The 19,950-nt window shown below is 43.9% G+C and overlaps 1 protein-coding gene across 20 annotated transcripts in view; it reads left to right on the forward strand.

Annotated features, from left to right (window-relative positions):
- The window catches only part of BTN3A3 (butyrophilin subfamily 3 member A3), a 22,178-nt gene extending 4,635 nt beyond the window's left edge, over window positions 1-17,543 (forward strand). The window contains exons 1-11 of one of the 20 annotated variants that reach the window (XM_001173236.8): window positions 4,120-4,327; window positions 7,047-7,107; window positions 7,235-7,324; window positions 7,611-7,958; window positions 9,365-9,646; window positions 11,901-12,101; window positions 12,270-12,290; window positions 12,381-12,407; window positions 13,315-13,341; window positions 13,760-13,786; window positions 15,324-17,062. In XM_001173236.8, coding sequence (XP_001173236.4) covers window positions 7,240-7,324; window positions 7,611-7,958; window positions 9,365-9,646; window positions 11,901-12,101; window positions 12,270-12,290; window positions 12,381-12,407; window positions 13,315-13,341; window positions 13,760-13,786; window positions 15,324-16,060 — 1,755 coding nt within the window. In that variant the 5' untranslated portion in view covers window positions 4,120-4,327; window positions 7,047-7,107; window positions 7,235-7,239 and the 3' untranslated portion in view covers window positions 16,061-17,062. Of the gene's footprint in view, window positions 1-4,105; window positions 4,399-7,031; window positions 7,108-7,234; window positions 7,325-7,513; window positions 7,959-9,364; window positions 9,647-11,900; window positions 12,102-12,269; window positions 12,291-12,380; window positions 12,408-13,314; window positions 13,342-13,759; window positions 13,787-14,612; window positions 17,063-17,407 lie in introns of those variants that run through there. The other 19 variants (XM_063812185.1, XM_063812197.1, XM_063812194.1 and 16 more) reach the window with 19 other exon arrangements.
- The last annotated feature ends 2,407 nt before the right edge of the window (window positions 17,544-19,950 follow it).

Here is a 19,950-nt window from a genome sequence, read left to right on the forward strand (position 1 = left end):
GCTGGGATTGTAGCTGTGAGACACTGGGCCTTGCTTGTCTTTATACACTTCTGTCCTTTCTTTATGGACAACCCTGAGTTCTTCATAGACCTGCCTGAGTAAGTGTTCCTGCCTATGTGACATCTGCCTCATCAATCCCCAGGGCCCTCTTCTTGGTCTTTCCCTGCTCCTAGGGAGATCTTTCTCAGAATTCTTGCTCCACTTGCTCCAGAACTGCTGAAATTCCTTAGGCTTTGGTCCTGGGCTCTCATTTCACACCACATATACTCATATGGTCCAATCCATTTTCAGAGCAGACCCCCACTGGCACCTATCCCATAAGCAGACCCCCACTGGCGCCTGTACTTCTGTCTCCAGCCCCACATTCCCTGAACTCAGTGCCCACTAGGCATCTCACAATGAGTGTATCCAAAATAAAATTCCCATCAACCCTGCCTACCCATCATCATCTGAATGACTGACACCACCTAAGAGTCATTTTAGCCTTCTCTTGTTCTCTCTTAACCCACCACATCCGACTGATAGCCAAGCCCTGCTATTTGTACTTCCTTTCAATAGTCCAGCTTAGTGGTTTGATCAAAGACTCTGGAGCGAGACAGCCTGGGCTCAAGGCCCAGCTCAGAAAGAAACTACTCGTGTGACCTTGGGGAGTCATTTAACCTCCCTGGACCTCAGCTTTTACATCTATAAAATGTGGGAAATAAGGTACCTCTTAGTGTTGTTGTGAATCTTGTTAATATATGTAAATCTCTAAGCACAATACCAGCATTGTAGCAGGTTCTATGTAAGTATTTCCTAGTATTAATGTGAGTATTCAATCAAGTCTCCTCTCCTCCATTGCCAAGCTGCCATCATTTCTTGCCTAGAGTGTCACAGTAGCTTCCTTTCTGGTCTCCCTATCTCCTAACGTGTGGCCCACCGGATGAGGATGGGATATATTGTGCAACCCCAGCAGGCATCATCCCATGGAATACAATGTAAAAGGCGCCCCCTACCTCCCATCTTCCCTGGCACCTGCCCCACTGCTATTTTCAGTGTACACATTTTCTCACATCATACTTTTCAGATATTTTCCCTTCACCTTCACACTAAAACTCCAACTCACAGCAGGCAACTGTCGGTGTTTTCTCCAGGGGAGGTGGATTTAAGAGTCATCAATGCAGGGATCAGAATTAAGCCTTTCAGAATGGAAGACAATGAAATTCATTTAGGGTTAATACATGCAGGTGCTGTGCTAACTCCTCCTTAAATAACTTATGGACCATGTCTCATTTCCACCCTATAGACAAAGAAACAGAAACATTGAGTGATTAGTTAACCAGCTTTGGGTTCCAGGGCTAATGAGTTGTGCATGACAACAGATGAAGATAGAAAAAAAAAAAGCCTAGAGAGAGTAGATAGTAAGCCAGTGTGCCTGGGACATGCTGACAGATATCTAGATGTAGCATAAAGAAAATTTGTGTTCATGGGAGGTCCTAATGGCAGCAAGAGGTGAGATAACCATGAGAAATGGACATTTCTTGGTGAGACTAACTCGATAAAGGAGACAAATCTCTGGGCATTTTGCCACACCTACTGCATGCAGGACACTGCACTAGATCTTATAAAAGATAAAGAGAAGATAGCATCAAGTGCCTAGGTCTTGAAGGAGGGCTGAGTGCACTTTTCATTTAGCGTACATTCTTATGACTTACTTTTTTACCATATACTGTTGTAAGCAAACTGCATGTGTTGTCTCATTCCATGCTCACAGCAACAACTCTTAAAAGTCAAGTACTATTACTGTCATTATTTTACAGGTAGGCAAACTGGGGCACAAAGAAGTTAGAGAACTGGCCAAAGGTCACACAGGCCACCTGGCTTCAGAATTAGTGCTCTTATCCACTCTATTATGCAACCTCTCCTCACTAGTTTTGAACTTCAGTGGCTGAGACCTACTACATGGTAGGTTCTCAATAAAAATTTGTTGAATCACTGAATTCATTTCTGCCCCATTCCACATCCATTTCTTTCCCAAGACTTCTTTCTCAGAGTTCGGTATAAAGGACTGATGAGAAATGGACCCAGGGCCTCATACTTTGGAAACTACAAAGTTCAACGATACAAACTATTGGTCCCAGAAACTCCTAATCTGAAGCTTAGCACCTCAGCTGCTGTGTCAAAATGACTTGGATCCTTCAGGCAAGGGTGGGGTGATCATTCTTACTGGTATAATTTCAAGCACCACAGCTTCTGATAGACTGTGAATTTAAAAATGAGCAAATGGGCTGGGCGCAGTGGCTCATGCCTGTAATCCCAGCCCTTTGGGAGGCCGAAGCGGGCGTATCACCTGAGGTCAGGAGTTTGAGATCAGCCTGGGCAACACGGTGAAACCCAGTCTCTACTAAAAATACAAAATTAGCCAGGCATGGTGGCACATGCCTGCAATCCCAGCTACTCAGGAGGCTGAGGCAGGAGAATCGCTTGAACCTTCAGAGCCGGAGGATGCGGTGAGCCGAGATCGCACCATTGCACTCCAGCCTGGGCAACAAGAGTAAATCTCCGTCTCACCAAAAAAAAAAAAAAAAAAGAAATAAAAATGAGCAAATGAACATTTAAATAAATAAGTATGATGGATATATAGGGAATGAACAGTGGTATGGATTATAATAAAGTAAGAAAGTTTCGTAAAATATTAAGTATATCACTATAATCTACATGGTAGGCATATCGGTATTCACCAAAAATTCTTTCACCTTTGCTTTAAGTTTTAGAAGTGTTATGGTAAACTGTTGGGAAGGAAAAGGGGGAGGGAAAAATTGTGGGATTCTGTTGGTAACAGAGACCAGAAATACCACTGGCTTAAACAAAACAAGGGTTTTCTTGTTTTTTCTTGATGTTGTTGTTTGTTTTCATGTAAAATGAATTTAGATGGCGGTTGTCCAGGGCTGACCTGGCAGCTCAGAGATGTCATTCATGCCCCAGCCTGCTTCTGACTTCATTCTCTGCTGTCTCTGCATGTGGCTTTCAACCTCAAGGTTGCCTCATGGTTCTAAGAGGGCTGCCGCACCTCTAGTTCAAAAGTCTACATCCAAGGCAAGAGGAAGAAGGAAGTACGGAGAGTGTACACTCACACTCCCAGCTATCTTGGCCTCCATTCTGAAGGATCTCTGGGAGAAACACAAGCCCACAACTTTACCTACAAACTATTGATTCCAACTTAGTCCCTTGTTCTCTGGTATCTATGAGATAGCAGAGCCTATTGAAGTACCCAAGAAAATTAGGCTTTATCACCAAGAAGAAAGGGGGACTGCATGATGCAGAAGGGACCAGCCATCTCAACCAGATACTGCACAGCCTAAATTCAAACGGTTACAATATAATCAAATTTCATCAACCCCAGTCACATCTTAATCTTAGGAGTTTTGATCACTGACTTGCAAATCCAAAAAGTGTGTTTTGAGGTCCTAGGCCACAGGAAGAACCAGTTTGTCTCACAGACCTCTTACAGAGATGGCATTTGCGGTCTATCTAGATTCCAGCTTCAGATAATATGTACTCCACTGGCAGCACGAGAAATAAATACACCGGAAAATACAATATAGCACAAACCAGGAGCTGAGGGCGAATGAAGATGCTCAGAAACACCTGCACTAAAAGTTTCCTGAAAAAGGTAAAAAATGTCAATCAGCACTGCCTCTGGAAACCAGAAACATTATATTATTTGATAACAGATCCTAAGTCTGGATGCTGGAGGTGCTTAAAAATGTGCATTGCGTCTGGCTTTCTTTCCATGTATACACTTATTTGACGCTGTAGTAAAATCTCCTCCTTCAGGTACCCATATTCATGCAAGCAAATGTTAGCAAACTGCCACAGTAGCATTTTAATTAATGCACATCTTTCTCTCTTCACCACATTATAATCTTTTCTCATTTTGTTCTGCTGATATTTCTATTATGATAAAAGACATAAGTAAATACGTAGAAATACTTATATACATGGACACGCAAGAATGATTCAAATAGATAAACACAGAAACACAAACACTAAGGGAGGTACGGCTGGAATTTTTCTGCAACGTGTACAATTCAATGTGCTTTCACTTTTCATTTCAACCCTCCTCAGTGGTTTCCTCCCAGCAACTGATGAGAAACATCACCTCTGAGCCAATCAAAAAACTAATTCTTCCAAAAAGAGATTGTTATTATTCCTCACAATAACCAGATAGCCTCTGCTTTCTTTTTCCTTTCTTCGGAATGAGAGACTCAACCATAATAGAAAGAATGGAGAACTATTAACCACCATTCTTCAGTGGGCTGTGATTTTCAGAGGGGAATACTAAGAAGTAAGTGGGGAATGTTGATTAGAGCCCGGGCTACAATGCCTGGGAGGACAAGAGCTGAATCGCTGAGAGTGGTGAGTGGGCATGCAGGGAGAGTATTTGCCCAGGGAAAGGGGTGCAGTGCCTCTGTGTGTGTGTGTGTGTGTGTGTGCGTGTGTGCACATGGGCACCCATGCACACGTGGGCACATGGAGAAGAGGCAAGTAGTGCAAAGAATAAAGACCTGCAGATGTTGGGATTTGGTGGAAGGAGAGGGAGACAACATAAATGAAGAAATATTCCAACTGCATGTACTTAAGAACTTATTGTGGTCAGAAAAGGGCAAAAAAGTTGCTAAAATCTGTTTTGGCCAACACAAGCCATCTATTCTAAGAGATTCTAGAAAGAGATGTGCCTTATAGATTCATATGTAAATTTGTTCATTACAGAAATACTTATAATATAGAAAAATCTGAACCAGCATACACATACAACAGGCAGGGGGTAGACAAACAGTGCATGGCTCTATCATAAAAGAGATTTCTCTGCAGCTTTTAGGAATCATGTTTTTAATGAAGGGCAATTATTTCTCATTTTAACAGCATTAGATCCATACATTAAACCTTGTTTTGTATGTTTTAGGTACAGTATCTGTTTTTCCTTCCATTAATCATTTCCTCATAACCCAATATATGTGTTTCAATGGACACAATCTATTTCATTGTGTGAATATATAATTATTTTGTAATACTTTACTAATTTTGGCTATTTCAGTTATCTACATTTGGCTACTGTATAGATTTTATTATATTTAACAGCCTCAGACATAAATTTTTGTCTTAATTTCTGTCTTTTTTTTTTTTTTGCTTCAACAATAATTCCTATAAGTGGAACTTTTGGGTAAAGCATACAACTTTTTTTTTTAATAGTATTTCCTTGGTAGAGCATGTAACTTTTTAAAGATGCTTGCTGTATATATGACCAAAATGCTTCGAGAAATATTTATATTTCTACTACCAAAGTATATGATTACTATTACAGAGTTTTAATTTTATTGATTGACTAATTTGTAGAAATGGGGGTCTCATTATGTTGCCCAGGCTGTTTTAAACCCCTGGGCTCAAGGAATCCTCCCACCTTGACCATCCAAATTGCTAAGATTGCAGGCATGAGCCACTGAACTTTTATTCCTTTATGCTTTTCTTCATTTGCAATATTGACTATAATCAGGAAGAAAATATAAACATCCTTTAAAAAGAATGAAAACATATGTCTCACTCTAAGCAGAGCAGAGAAATTGTTAACTTTGAAACCAGTGATAATAAAAATGATACCCCTTCTATAGCAACATAAAGAGAAGTTTTGAGGAACAGAAGATGTGAAATGCAATATTTAGTCTGGGTCAGTGCAAGATCCAGGCGAGGGTGGAGGATGGCCGGCTGCACAGACCTCTGTTCCGGTGCTTCCTCTTCATCCCTCCCCACCTCCCTCTGCAGACCTTGTTCTCAGAGGCCATTCATTCCCAGACTCAGGTAGCTACAGCAGCGGGTGTTGTGACTGCAGGCCTCATGCTCCTTTGCTTTGGAAGAAACTGTTAAGGAGTTAGTATTTACTGAGCAGCTTATATGTTCCAGTCAGTATTATCACTCATAATAATTACTGTTAAGTAATACATGAAAAATCTTAAATTTAAAGCATTTCAATATTTTAAAAGTAAAGGGAGCAAAAGGCCAAAGTGTTCTTTTGCTCACTTAACTTCCGATCTTCAGTTTAGCATGCATCTTTTTAGACTTTTTCAGGCGTTTACATCTATAAATATGCAGAAATGTAGAGCTTTGTTTTTGTTTTTCAATTGAATCATTAGTGTAGTTCTGCAACATGCTTTTTGACCGCTTAGTGTATCACCATTATCTAGGTTCATGACGATAAATCAACTCTTTTTACCTGCTGCATTGAATTCCCTCTGAGGGATGAGCCGTCGTTCCTCTAAACAGTCTCCTGTTGGGTGGCTGGTTCAGTCGGTTACCACTTTTATACTTTAAAAACAGTGCTGCAGTGTCATTCTCACAGAGGCTTCTCTCTGCACTCATGCAAGTACTTTGCTAGACTAGACATCAGAAAGTGGAATTGCTGGACCCAATTGTGCACATTCGAAATTTCACACTTCATGATATTGTATGAATCAATAAAGTTCCAATGGTTTTGTCCCATGAATGAGATCACACAGCTTGTGAATCTTAGAGCCTTTACCTATTGCTTACCTTCTTTATGTCCTTAACACTAATATAGTAGGCCTCACCCATTGTGGGTGCTCAGTAAATACTTGTTGAATGACTTTATGAAGGGAAGAAAGAAAAGATTAGTAAGGCCTGGTCTTATTCAAAGCTCTCCTAATCAATATCTTTGTGATTAAACATGGTGGGTTCAGCCCCTGACTGACTTCAGAGCCTCTGCCAGGCAGTCTGCCTGGATCCCACCAGGAGCAACCAGGCCATAAGTTGACTGTACTAATGGCCAAGAGTTTGATGCTTGAGGAGTCCACAGTGTTGGACACCCACAGAGCTGAACAAGGGTGGAACCAGGGAATCCAGTGAAGAGGGTCCTTCATGAATCAGAGGGGGATGATGGAAGCTTGGACCTGGCAAGGGAAGTGTGGGGAAGTGATAGGATTCTGAATATTTTAATATTTGAATGCAGTAGAGTCAGAGATGTCCTGATCAGATAACAGATATTATTTTTACAGATGGTTTTCCATACTGGAACCCAAAGGTAAAGACACTCAAGGACAGACATTTTTGGCAGAGGTAAGATCTTCTTTGGTCACCATACTTGAGTTAGCCCTGGGGAAGTGGACATTTCCATGCAGAATCCTAAAGCTTCTTCCAGGCCATAGTGTCTGTCCCACACCTTCTGGTATCTCTTGATATGCAGCATAGATGAAAATGGCAAGTTCCCTGGCCTTCCTTCTGCTCAACTTTCATGTCTCCCTCTTCTTGGTACAGCTGCTCACTCCTTGCTCAGGTAGGGAATGATTCCACGATTCCACATTTATGTTTCTGAAGCAGACAATTATCTCAATTACCTAATTAAGCAGACAATTACCTAAATGCCCTCTTAGAACCTTTAACTCATTCCCATACCTGGAAGTCCATCCCAACCTGAAGGACCACCTGTCACAAAGAGACAAATTAGGATTGTGTTCCCCTCTAGGTTCTCTGTATCTCGCCTTCCCTGTCTGAGAAGCACCCTTCCTCTCATGACCCCAACTCCAAAACCCTCTGATGGAGCTTCCCCCTTGTGCTGACAGCTCAGTTTTCTGTGCTTGGACCCTCTGGGCCCATCCTGGCCATGGTGGGTGAAGACGCTGATCTGCCCTGTCACCTGTTCCCAACCATGAGTGCAGAGACCATGGAGCTGAGGTGGGTGAGTTCCAGCCTAAGGCAGGTGGTGAACGTGTATGCAGATGGAAAGGAAGTGGAAGACAGGCAGAGTGCACCGTATCGAGGGAGAACTTCGATTCTGCGGGATGGCATCACTGCAGGGAAGGCTGCTCTCCGAATACACAACGTCACAGCCTCTGACAGTGGAAAGTACTTGTGTTATTTCCAAGATGGTGACTTCTATGAAAAAGCCCTGGTGGAGCTGAAGGTTGCAGGTGAGCCTCCAGGTTTTGTTCTGAGAACACTTCTCTGTAGGATCTAGAGCAGATGCAGAGTCCCTCTTGCAAAAGCACTGCAGACACTCCTGGCTGCTCACTAGCAATTGTCTGCACTGCCTCCCAACTTAGCTTCTCTGCAACCGTTAAGAAAGACACATTCTTTCTTTAGAAAGAATTCCTGCTGCACCTTACATGCCGAAGTAAACAACTCCCTCCCTCTGACAACCAGAGATATAAGGGAAATGAAGGACGACGGATAGGAAACATTAGAAATCATCAGTTCAGTGACTGGTACACAGTCATTTTGATTTAGTCTTGTAACAGACGGCTTCTGTTGTGTCTCCAAGTGCACGTTACCATGGGTCCTGGGAGGTGGAATAGTGACTGTATCTGCTGCCAGTGTTTTCCAATCAGTGACTCCCAGAAACATTTTTGTAGTATAATGAGGCATGTTTCTTTCTTGTTGCTTTGAGGAAGAACACACATCATGGGGAGCTGTGGCGGGGTCTCAGTGAGAAGGTTTTAGAGCAGATTTATTTTACAATTTGGGCTTGTGTTAGGGGATTTGGGGGAGGGTTTATAGACTTAGCTCTCTTCTCTGGATGAGATACTGTCAGGAAGGTGTGGGGAGATGAATTCTGAGAGTGGGAGCCTTAATCAAGCTTATCTAGGAGGAGGGAGACTAGGGTGAGACTAAAGCTGTAAATGATGAAGAGGCAGCAATTCCTTATTGCTGATGGGGGATGTTTGGTTATTGTTGTGGTTTGTACAATGTTCATGTTTTTCTCTGCACTCACAAAAGATTGGGGTGGTCTTATATTTCCCATGATCTGTCACAGTGATAAAGTACTATTTTTTGTGTTCTGTGAAATTACTCATGTTCAACAGGAGGATACCAAGACCTGGTATCAGGTTCCAGATGCCGAGGAGAGCTTTTTTCTTTCTCAGTGCAATCCCTTGCCTCATGGCTTCTGGTTGGGTTTGGTTTAAGGGGAGCTGTAGCAGACAATGGTAGGAAGAAGAGAAAAGGGAGAGGTCTGGGTGCTTATTCCCTGGCTTCCTTCCTGCAAGATTCCCTCAGGCTGGCTGCATTGCCTTGCTGAAGGTCACAAGTCAACTCAAGAAAGTCCTCAATGCATCAATCTTCTCTTTTATGTCTCCGGAACAGATCCCTCTCCTCCTCCCTCTGGTAATTGGGGTGGATGGGAATAGCCCCACATTACTCACCCTGGGATACTGCACTAGCCCATTTAGTTTTCTTTTCATCATGACCACACTTGTGTAAATAGCTCCTGAATGAAATCTTCCTTGGATTATCAAATGTGAGTCTGCCATTGATTCCCATTGAGACCCTCCCTGACACAGGAGCTCTCAAGAATTTAGGGCAATTTATCCTTCTACAGCATTGGGTTCTGATCTTCACATTGAAGTGAAGGGTTATGAGGATGGAGGGATCCATCTGGAGTGCAGGTCCATTGGCTGGTACCCCCAACCCCAAATAAAGTGGAGCGACACCAAGGGAGAGAACATCCCAGCTGTGGAAGCACCTGTGGTTGCAGATGGAGTGGGCCTGTATGCAGTAGCAGCATCTGTGATAATGAGAGGCAGCTCTGGTGGGGGTGTATCCTGCATCATCAGAAATTCCCTCCTCGGCCTGGAAAAGACAGCCAGCATTTCCATCGCAGGTCAGTACCCTGCTTGGCCTCAGCTTTACTGAGCTGAGCTGTGGCAGGTGATGAAGGGGGATGTGTGAGTCTCTACTGTGTGAGTCTCTGCGGTCAACCTGGGTCTCTACACTGCATGTAAGGCTCAAAGCAGGGACATGAAGTCTACTCACTGCTTTAGGGGAGCTTCCCACGCCACAAAGCTGTTCATGCCACAAACATTTACTGATCACTTGCTGTCTGACAGAAACAGAAAGTGTGACAGACAGTGGGAATTGGGGAAAAACGTTAAGAGAAGCTCCTTATGTAAAGTCAAATGACAAAATGGGAAAACATATATATATTTACAAACTCATAGAGAAAGAGCTAATCTTTTTGAAACAGAAGAGTTTGAAAACTGAGTAAAAAATATTAACAAAGGTCATGAATTGTTATTTCACAGGAAAGGAAATAACCCACAAAAGAGTGCTCATTCTCACTCATTAGGGAAACATATCTGAAATCATTTTTCACTTATGATATTAGCAAAAATCAAAACCCTACTGCCTTGCTTGATAACACATGGCTATGGCAGGAGTGTAGGAAGGCAGTGACTCTCAGTCATTTGCTCGTGTCACTTGTATTTTTGGTGTGCATTAGCACAAGCTCTATTGGGGGATCTATCCAAACTACATATTTATTGATCCAAAATTCCAGTTCTGGGATATGCTTGCATTTGTATGAGATGATCCATGTAAAAGGTTTCTGGGGGGTTTTTTGTTTGTTTGTTTGTTTTTTGAGAGGGAGTCTCACTCTGTTGCCCAGGATGGAGTGCAATGGCGCAATCTCAGCTCACTGCAACCTCCTCCTCCTGGGTTCGAGAGAGCCTCCTGTCTCAGCCTCCCCAGTAGCTGGGATTACAAGCATGCACCACCACACCTGGATAATTTTTATATTTTTACTAGAGATGTGGTTTCACCACGTTGGCCAGGCTGGTTTCAAACTCCAGACCCCAATTGATCCGCCTGTCTCAGCCTCCCAAGGTGCTGGGATTACAAGTGTGAGTCACCAGCCCGGCCTATAAAAAGTTTCTTATAGCATTGATTATGATTGTATAAGGTTAGAAGCTATGGAGATGCTCACTGATGGTGAACTTCCATACAAGGGAATACTGCCCAACTGTGAAAGAAAAAAGAGATAATTCTGTCTATACTAATATGGAAAGATCTCCAAGACACACTTTACACAGAAGAGTGAGATGCAGAGTGATGTGTATAGAATGTTATTTTTAGTTTAAACGAGGAAAAATAGGAACATATTTTAATTTACTTTTTTTAGTTCTTGATTCTGTTATTTAACTTACATTTTTAAAATTTAACAAGCAATTTTGTAATACTCACTGTACATCAAGTACTTTATTTACTTATTTAGAGACAGAGTCTCACTCTGTCACCGAGGCTGGAATGCTGTGGCACAAACTTGGCTCACTGCAAGCCCCGCTTCCTGGGTTGAAGCAATTCTATAGCCTCAGCCTCCCAAGTAGTTGGGATTACAGGGACATGACACTATGCCCAGCTAATTTTTGTAATTTTAGTAAACATGGGTTTTCACCATGTTGGCCAAGCTGGTCTCGACCTCCTGACCTCAAGTGATCTGCCTGCCTCGGCCTCACAAAGTGCTGGGATTACAGGCATGACCCACTGCAGCCCATTAGGCCCTTTTAAAGTATTAATTTAATTCTTCTAACCTCAGGAGATAGGCATTATCGTTACCCTCATTTTATAGATTAGGCCACTACAAACAGAGAGGTTATGTAAGTAGCCAACATCACACTTCTAGTCACATGGGGGAGCCAGCATTTAAACCCTTGCCCTCTGACTCCACAGTTTATGTCCCTAAGCATCATATTAAGTGGACTAAGGAAAAGTTAATAGATGGAGGGAGGGAGTACTAGGTAGATGGGAGAGTTGCATGACTTTATGTACATGAGGTTTTTGAACCATGTAAATGTGTTACTGGTTGAAAAAATATTTAGAAAAAAATGAGTATGACTCTGCTGAAGTTAATTTCCATACGAGAGGCAGACCTCTCAAGATAGTAATAGTAGTAGCTTGTAGTGAGGGTTTACCAAAGTCTTCTCTACAGTCCTCTGAGACTTCAGGAAGAGAACGCTTATTTAACCTCATGAGATGGATTCCATGCCCCCAACCTGGGCTGAGCAGCTAAAGCTTGGGGTGCTGAGGCTGGGGAGGCTGAGTGCACTAGCTCCCATGACCCACAGCTCTCCCCTTCACAGACCCCTTCTTCAGGAGCGCCCAGCCCTGGATCGCGGCCCTGGCAGGGACTCTGCCTATCTCGTTGCTGCTTCTCGCAGGAGCCAGTTACTTCTTGTGGAGACAACAGAAGGAAAAAATTGCTCTGTCCAGGGAGACAGAAAGAGAGCGAGAGATGAAAGAAATGGGATATGCTGCAACAGAGCAAGAAATAAGCCTAAGAGGTATCCAACGCAAGCAGAGAATCTAAGCCCCTGGCTTGCATGCCCCAGCCTGAAGATCTCACCCCCATTCCCACCCTGGCACTGCATCAAGTTTAAGGTTTATTTTCCCAAAACCACCCTTACCCATAACTGTTCTTTTTTTCTTTTCTTTTTTTGCTTATTTTCCAGAGAAGCTCCAGGAGGAACTCAGTAAGTTCCCATTCCCCAGGAGACCCAGGCATGTCTTCTTATCCCCACTTTGAGCACCTTGATAACCCTTCCCTATTCATTCCATTGCAGAGTGGAGGAAAATCCAGTACATGGCTCGTGAGTGACTCTGACATTTTCTCTGAATGTGAATCTTGAATCTATGACTCTCTTCTGCTTGGAAATTTTCCAGCCCATAAGTCTTTGCCCAGGGTTGAAAAATGGTCCTAGATCCCTTTACTAAGGAAAAGAAAATAAGTTTGGCTCTTTGGAGAAACCACCCAGAAGGAGTCTCTCTCTCTCGTCTATCTCTCTCTCTAAGAAAAGAAAAAGAGGTCTTCAATCTCTTTGTACTAGGGGCCACAGACCTTTATGCCCTAAAAAGCACTGAGGAATATCCAGGGGTACACTTCAAAAGGAAGAGAGAAGGATGAGGTGCATTTTCTATGGCAGGAAACTTACTTGTTGTTTTCCATAATCTAGAGGATGTTGAAAGGAAAACAAGAATGGAAGATTTAAGAGATAAGAAAATCAGAAAAGAGAGAGGGAGACAAGTGTGTCTAATAAAGAGGAGTAGCTACAGTGGCTCAGTTGGTACAGATTTATCATAACTGCTTTCAAAAACTAGTCCCTGAAATTGCTCATTAAATTTCCCAAATTCTTTTTAGAGCAAGGTAGGAAATGATACAGATTGAGAAGGGTGGATCTTGTACTCCTAGACATACACATATGGACATGGTGACACCTATGCCCAGGTACAGGATTATAGACAGATTCAAAATAGATTAGCTGGACTCCATTGGGAAGGAACTCTAACAGTGACTGCCCTGCTACTAGCATTCAACCAATGTTCCCAGACTTGATATTAAGAAGAAGAGGTGAAGAGAGAATTGAGCTTGCAGAGTGAGACCACAGGGAAGAGTGGAATGGTCAAAAAGAAAGTCTAGATGGATGCGAAAGGAAGTGGAAGGGGCCAACAGAGCAAAGGCAGTGTTCAGGTGACACCTCTATCTTTCTTTCATTGTAGGTGGAGAGAAGTCTTTGGCCTATCATGGTGAGTGAGCCTGATGCTCTCTGGGTTTGCTGGGTCATGTACAATGAACATTTCAACTTTTTCTCTGCTGTGACCCATTGACGTTCTCAGTTGGATTAATCAGATCTAACCCTTAGACTCAATTTTGCATGGTAGGGGGTTGACTTCTGCTTTTCTGGAGCCTCTGAGAGACTCCTGACCCTGCACATGCCCAGGCAAAGCATAACCATGCAGCCTGCGCCCCCCATGGCACAGGGAGCCGAGCCTGACATTGTTTAGAAGGTGCCACCTCTGATCTATCAGAGCTGTAGAGGAAGGAAGCTGAAGCCTGGAAGAGACTCTGAAGAGAAGGAGAGAAAACATGTAGTGAAAGGAGAATGGAGTGGAGAAAAGAACAAAAATACTGACCTTTTTCTTATCTGTGTCTCCTTCCTTTCAGAATGGAAAATGGCCCTCTTCAAACCTGGTGAGTAAATCACTGTATGTTCCCTGGATCAACAACCTGAGGGACTATATTCCTTTCTCCTCCTCCAACTCTTGTGATTTGGGGAAGAAAAGTTCCCTTGACTAAGAAAGTTTGGGGTAGACAACATTAAATCCCAATCTGAAAAGTGGGCCCATCTCCAAGACCCTTTCCACTGAGAGCCCAGGGAACCAGGGAGAATTGCTCTCTTGGGCTTCCTCAGACCTTCCTGGGAAGGAAGACACATAAAGGGTGGAGCTGAGGGGAAGGAGACACACACTGTGTGATACTGCAGGGAGAGTGAGGATGCAAAGGCCAAGGAGAGGAGGTGATGCCTGCCCAAAGAACTTTGCACTTCCCAGGCTTCTCATGCCCCCTACTGCCTGTGTCACCTCAAATGATTTAATGCTTCCGAGCTTTCACCTCCACATTTTTAAATGAAAATTGCAATCTGTGTTTTGTGGGGGTGAGGTGAAGACTGAAGTAATAATAAATATCCACTGGTCAAAAACCAAGTAAGAAAGAGATGACAAGTTCAAACTGGTTGGTTGAAAAAGGTTTGCGGAAAGGAGGGTTAAGAGTAAGCAATAAGGAAAAGTGCAGTGCCCCCATGGTTCCCAACAGTGGGGAGCTGTCTTCACTCCTAGCCTGGGAGGTCTAGGAAGGGGAGGCAGTTACTGGAACCCAGAGAAAGGTAGCTCAAAAGAGAGGGCTCCCTGAGAAGAGTCGTCAGGCCTTGTTAGAGTAGCATCAGCTGCTGCTGGCAGGGAGGAAGCAGGAGAATAAACAGTGTGTCTCTCCTTTCTTTCTCCTTCCAATCTTCTATCAGGGCCTCCCATTGGCCAAACCCAACAGCAAACCAGAAGACAAGGGAGCCCAGTGGCACTATCCTTAGAGTACAGATTCCTAGGACCCAGAAGAGGGTGGAAAAAGCTGAAGGCTGGAGAGTGAATCTGGGGCCCCTCATAGAGCCCAGCATAGAGACGGCCTTGCAGCTATTAGAACATCAGGAGCTTCCTTCATGCCCTGCTGTGGGCTGAGTAAATAACATGATTCCCCTATACTACGGTAGAGATTCATATTTTTATCCCCATTTTTCAGGTGACAAAATGCTTCAGATGAGGCTCCACCTTGTTAAATAAATTGGATGTATGGAAAAATAGACTGCAGAAAAGGGGAGCTCATTTAGTTCATGAGCGGTCGAGTGAAGATTAAAAATTAACCTCTGAGTATAAGGCATTAGGGGGCAGAGTCAATGTGGGGAGGGAAACAAGAAAAATGTAGCAAGAGGATCCTTATTGCTTCCTGAGGCAGCATCAGGGTATTGGGTTAGGCAGATACCTTACTTTCATTTCCCCTCTGGACACAAGACCCCTTGAGCTTTCTCCCATGACATTGATGAGAGAGTCATATTTAGAGCAGGCTAGGGATGCCAGGTTCTGGAAGGACCTCCTTAGCATGGTCCAGGCCTTGCATGCTGAGGCTCTGAAATCCAGGAAAAATGGCTGACCCCATGGACACCTCCTCAAACTCTCTGCAGCGGATGTGATTCTGGATCCAGACACGGCAAACGCCATCCTCCTTGTTTCTGAGGACCAGAGGAGTGTACAGCGTGCTGAAGAGCCACGGGATCTGCCAGACAACCCTGAGAGATTTGAATGGCGTTACTGTGTCCTTGGCTGTGAAAACTTCACATCAGGGAGACATTACTGGGAGGTGGAAGTGGGGGACAGAAAAGAGTGGCATATTGGGGTATGTAGTAAGAACGTGGAGAGGAAAAAAGGTTGGGTCAAAATGACACCGGAGAACGGATACTGGACTATGGGCCTGACTGATGGGAATAAGTATCGGGCTCTCACTGAGCCCAGAACCAACCTGAAACTTCCTGAGCCCCCTAGGAAAGTGGGGATCTTCCTGGACTATGAGACTGGAGAGATCTCGTTCTACAATGCCACAGATGGATCTCATATCTACACCTTTCCGCACGCCTCTTTCTCTGAGCCTCTATATCCTGTTTTCAGAATTTTGACCTTGGAGCCCATTGCCCTGACCATTTGCCCAATACCAAAAGAAGTAGAAAGTTCCCCCGATCCTGACCTAGTGCCTGATCATTCCCTGGAGACACCAGTGACCCCGGGCTTAGCTAATGAAAGTGGGGAGCCTCAGGCTGAAGTAACATCTCTGCTTCTCCCTGCCCAGCCTGGAGCTGAGGTCTCCCCTTCTGCAACAACCAATCAGAACCATAAGCTACAGGCACGCACTGAAGCACTTTACTGATATTCATTCCATTATTCCATATGACAGTTGTTTTGAGTTTCATACCACCTTATTGTCCCCTTATACAGATAAGGAAACTGGGGTGCAGAAAGGTGAATTAACTTTAAAAGTAGACATGACAAGTGAACAGCAGAGCTGGGATCTAAACAGCAATAACTAACATTAACAGAGAATTTAAAATGTTCTTAGTGCTGTGTTATAAGCTTTGGTGGATGTCACTCCTTTAATCCTCACAACACCCTGTCGGGTAGTCATATTTTGCAAGTATGGAAGCTGAGGCAGGGCAACATGAAGTAACTTACATAACTCATACAGTAATGTGTACAGTTGGGAGATGTTCAGCATTAGTCCCTGGCTAATTGCCTGTTCTTTTCCAGCCTGATTTTTTTCCCACAGGAAGGGCCCACATGTAGCCCTGAGGTTTCCTTCCCAGGACAGCTGCAGGGTAGAGATCATTGTAAGTGCTTGTGGAGTTGACATCCTTATTGACTCTTTCCCAGCTGATATCAGAGACTTAGACCCAGCACTCCTTGGATTAGCTCTGCAGAGTGTCTTGGTTGAGAGAATAACCTCATAGTACCGACATGACATGTGACTTGGAAAGAGACTAGAGGCCACACTTGATAAATCATGGGGCACAGATATGTTCCCACCCAACAAATGTGATAAGTGATCGTGCAGCCAGAGCCAGCCTTCCTTCAATCAAGGTTTCCAGGAAGAGCAAATACCCTAGAGATTCTCTGTGATATAGGAAATTTGGATCAAGGAAGCTAAAAGAATTACAGGGATGTTTTTAATCCCACTATGGACTCAGTCTCCTGGAAATAGGTCTGTCCACCCCTGTTCATTGGTGGATGTTAAACCCATATTCCTTTCAACTGCTGCCTGCTAGGGAAAACTGCTCCTCATTATCATCACTATTATTGCTCACCACTGTATCCCCTCTACTTGGCAAGTGGTTGTCAAGTTCTAGTTGTTCAATAAATGTGTTAATAATGCTTACTCCTCAGCTTGGCTTTTTCTAGACTGTGGTGTCTACTCAGCACAGCAGTCTGCACACCCACTGTACTCACCACAGTCTCAGTTTACCTCACTGCAGCATTTTCACAAGACCCTTATTGGATGCATTTTCTATTGCTGCCATCTGAATTACCAGAAATGTATAGACATTTTTTTTTTTGAGATTGGATTGTGCCACTGTACTCCCAGGCTGGAGTACAGTGGCACGATCTCAGCTCACTGCAACCTCCACCTCCCAGGTTCAAGTGATTCTCCTGCCTCAGCCTTCTGAGTAGCTGGGACTACAGGTGCGTGCCACCACGCCTGGCTAATTTTTTGTGTTTTCAGTGCAGACGAGGTTTCACCATGTTGTCCAGGATGGTCTTGATCTACTGACCTTGTGATCCACCCACCTCGGCCTCCCAAAGTGCTGGGATTACAGGTATGAGCCACCACGCCTGGCTTCAGAAATTCATGAACTTAAAGCAACACAAATTTATTATCTCACTGTTCTGTAGGTGAGAATTCAGAAGTCCCACAGGGATCTCACCAGGCTAGAATCAAGGTGTCTGCAGGCTGGATTCCTTTCTGGAGTCTCTAAGGAAGAATCTGTTTCCTTGCTTATTCAGACTATTGGCAGAATCAGTTCCTTTCATTTATAGGACTGAGGTCCCAGTTGTTCCCTGGTTTTTAGCTAAGGGCTGTACCCACTTCTAGAGGCTGCCACACTCTGGCTCCTAGCTCCCTTCCTGTATCTTCAAAGCAGCAACAGCGCATTGAGGCTCATCTCCTAGGTCTTTTTCTCCATTGTATCTCTCTGATTCTTTTACCTTCTCCTTTTTTTCCTTCCTTTCTTTCTTTTTTTTTCTTCTTTGACAAGGACTCGCTCTGTCACCCAGGCTGAAGTGCAGTGGCGTGATCTCAGCTCACCACATACTTTGTCCCCTGGGCTCAAGCAATCCACCCATCTTAGCTTCTCAAGCAGCTGGGAGCACAGACCCACATCACCGTTCCTGGGTATTTTCTTGTAGAGACAGGGTCTTGCCATGTTGCCCAGGCTGGTCTCAAACTCCTGAGCTCAAGCAATCTGCCCACCTTGGTCTCCCAAAGTGCTGGGATTATAGGCATGAGCCACCACGCTCAGTCTGCCTTTTACTTTTAAAAACTCCTATGATTAAACTGAGATCACCCAGACAATTTAGAATAATCTCTCTATTTTAAGGTCCATAACCTTAATTCTGTGTAAAGTTCATTTTACTGTGTTATACATTCTTTTCATAACTTTCATAGTGAATATAGCTCAAAGGGTGGGTGCGGGGAGCACTATTCAGCTCACCACACTGATTTGGGAAGTGATTCCAGGAAACACAAGTGCAGAAACAAATTGAGAAATGAAAAAAAGCCAATTACATGACAAATGGGATAAAGGGTTCACTCATGAGTCAGTTACCATGTGGATAACTTGGCTGAATCCCTTTTAGGACTCTCTAAGAAACCATATGAAATGTGTGATATAGCTCAGAATCTTCCTAAGGACTACAGGGCCTGGGACTTTATCTCCACTTCCTATCCTCCTTTGCTTGAATTGGTTGAAGGTTGGCCTGGGAGTGTTAATTCTAATGCACTTTAAGATTGGGCTATGTAACTGCAGAAAAGCAACTATCACGGGTGTGATAAAGCTCACAGGCAAAGGAGAAGGGAGATACTCACTGGAGGTGGAAAGGTTGTCATCCTTGCAGAAAACTGTGCCTCAGCTATTGGCAAACTGTGATAGGCCAAGAGAATATGGAATGGGGCATCAACAGCGTCTGTTATAAGGGCTCTGCCTCTGAGAATATATTGAATGCCTTTCAAGGTCTCTCTGCCCTCGCTGTACCACATTTAGCATTAGTGACCTCTTCTCTTCCAATACATGCCCATATCACATGGCCCTGCAGCCTCACCACATGGACTGGGTCTGGGATGGACACCTGACCCAGGCTAGGCCAGAGGACCAAGTGACATGTGGCCAGTTACTCCTGTAGCAGATGTGCATGGGAGCTGTGGGAAGAAATGCTCCATTCATGGTGTGGACTAAACAATGGTGGACTGCAGAGAAGACCAAAGCAGATGAGCAGAGAGAAGGCTACAAGATGGAAAGAGTTTAGGCAAATTTCTCACGTTTGGTTCTTTTAGAAGCCCAGTATCATTTCTTCTTTTTGAAAAAATGTGTTCTTTGAGGCAAGGTAAATGTACTCGTTAATATTGCTTGTAGTCCTAATATTCAGAAGCTTATGCAACTATTATAATATGTTCAGTGATTCTGTGAGTCAGGAATCTAGAATTTGAACAGGGCAGAGTAGGAATGGATTTTCTGTATGTCAACATGTCTAGGCCTCCCCTGGGAGTACTCCATAGCTGGAGATGACACAGCTATATTACCTTCAAAGACTGTAGTTTATTGTAAAGCAAAAGGAAATCAGTGCTTACCCTGTATCCTGGTTCTTCCAGGGTTGGCAGGTCCATAAAGAACCTTGCTAACGTGACCCTTCCTGTCTCTATCCCTCCCACTACAGAGCATGATTGGGTTAGGTTGTTACTATCTAACCGGGCACACCCCAGTAGAGCCTGATTTCTTTCTAAGCTACCCCATCATCAACTGATCCTCTTCCTTTTCAGAACACACACGTTTCCCTCTAGCTCAGATCAACTTTGGCAGAGGCTGAGGCCTGGCTTAGCTGGATGCTTCTGGCAAAAGGGCTACTTCAAAGCCCTGGGCCTTATTTCTTCAGGTAAAAAAATATAAAGTCAGATCTCATCCCAGCTGGCCATGCTGTTAGACCCTTTCATCCTTCTCTTCTGCCTCTTCTCAACAGCTGCCCAGTCCTGTTTGGAATTCATATACATACAGT

The sequence above is a fragment of the Pan troglodytes genome, chromosome 5, assembly GCF_028858775.2.
Source record: "Pan troglodytes isolate AG18354 chromosome 5, NHGRI_mPanTro3-v2.0_pri, whole genome shotgun sequence".
NCBI lineage: Eukaryota > Metazoa > Chordata > Mammalia > Primates > Hominidae > Pan > Pan troglodytes.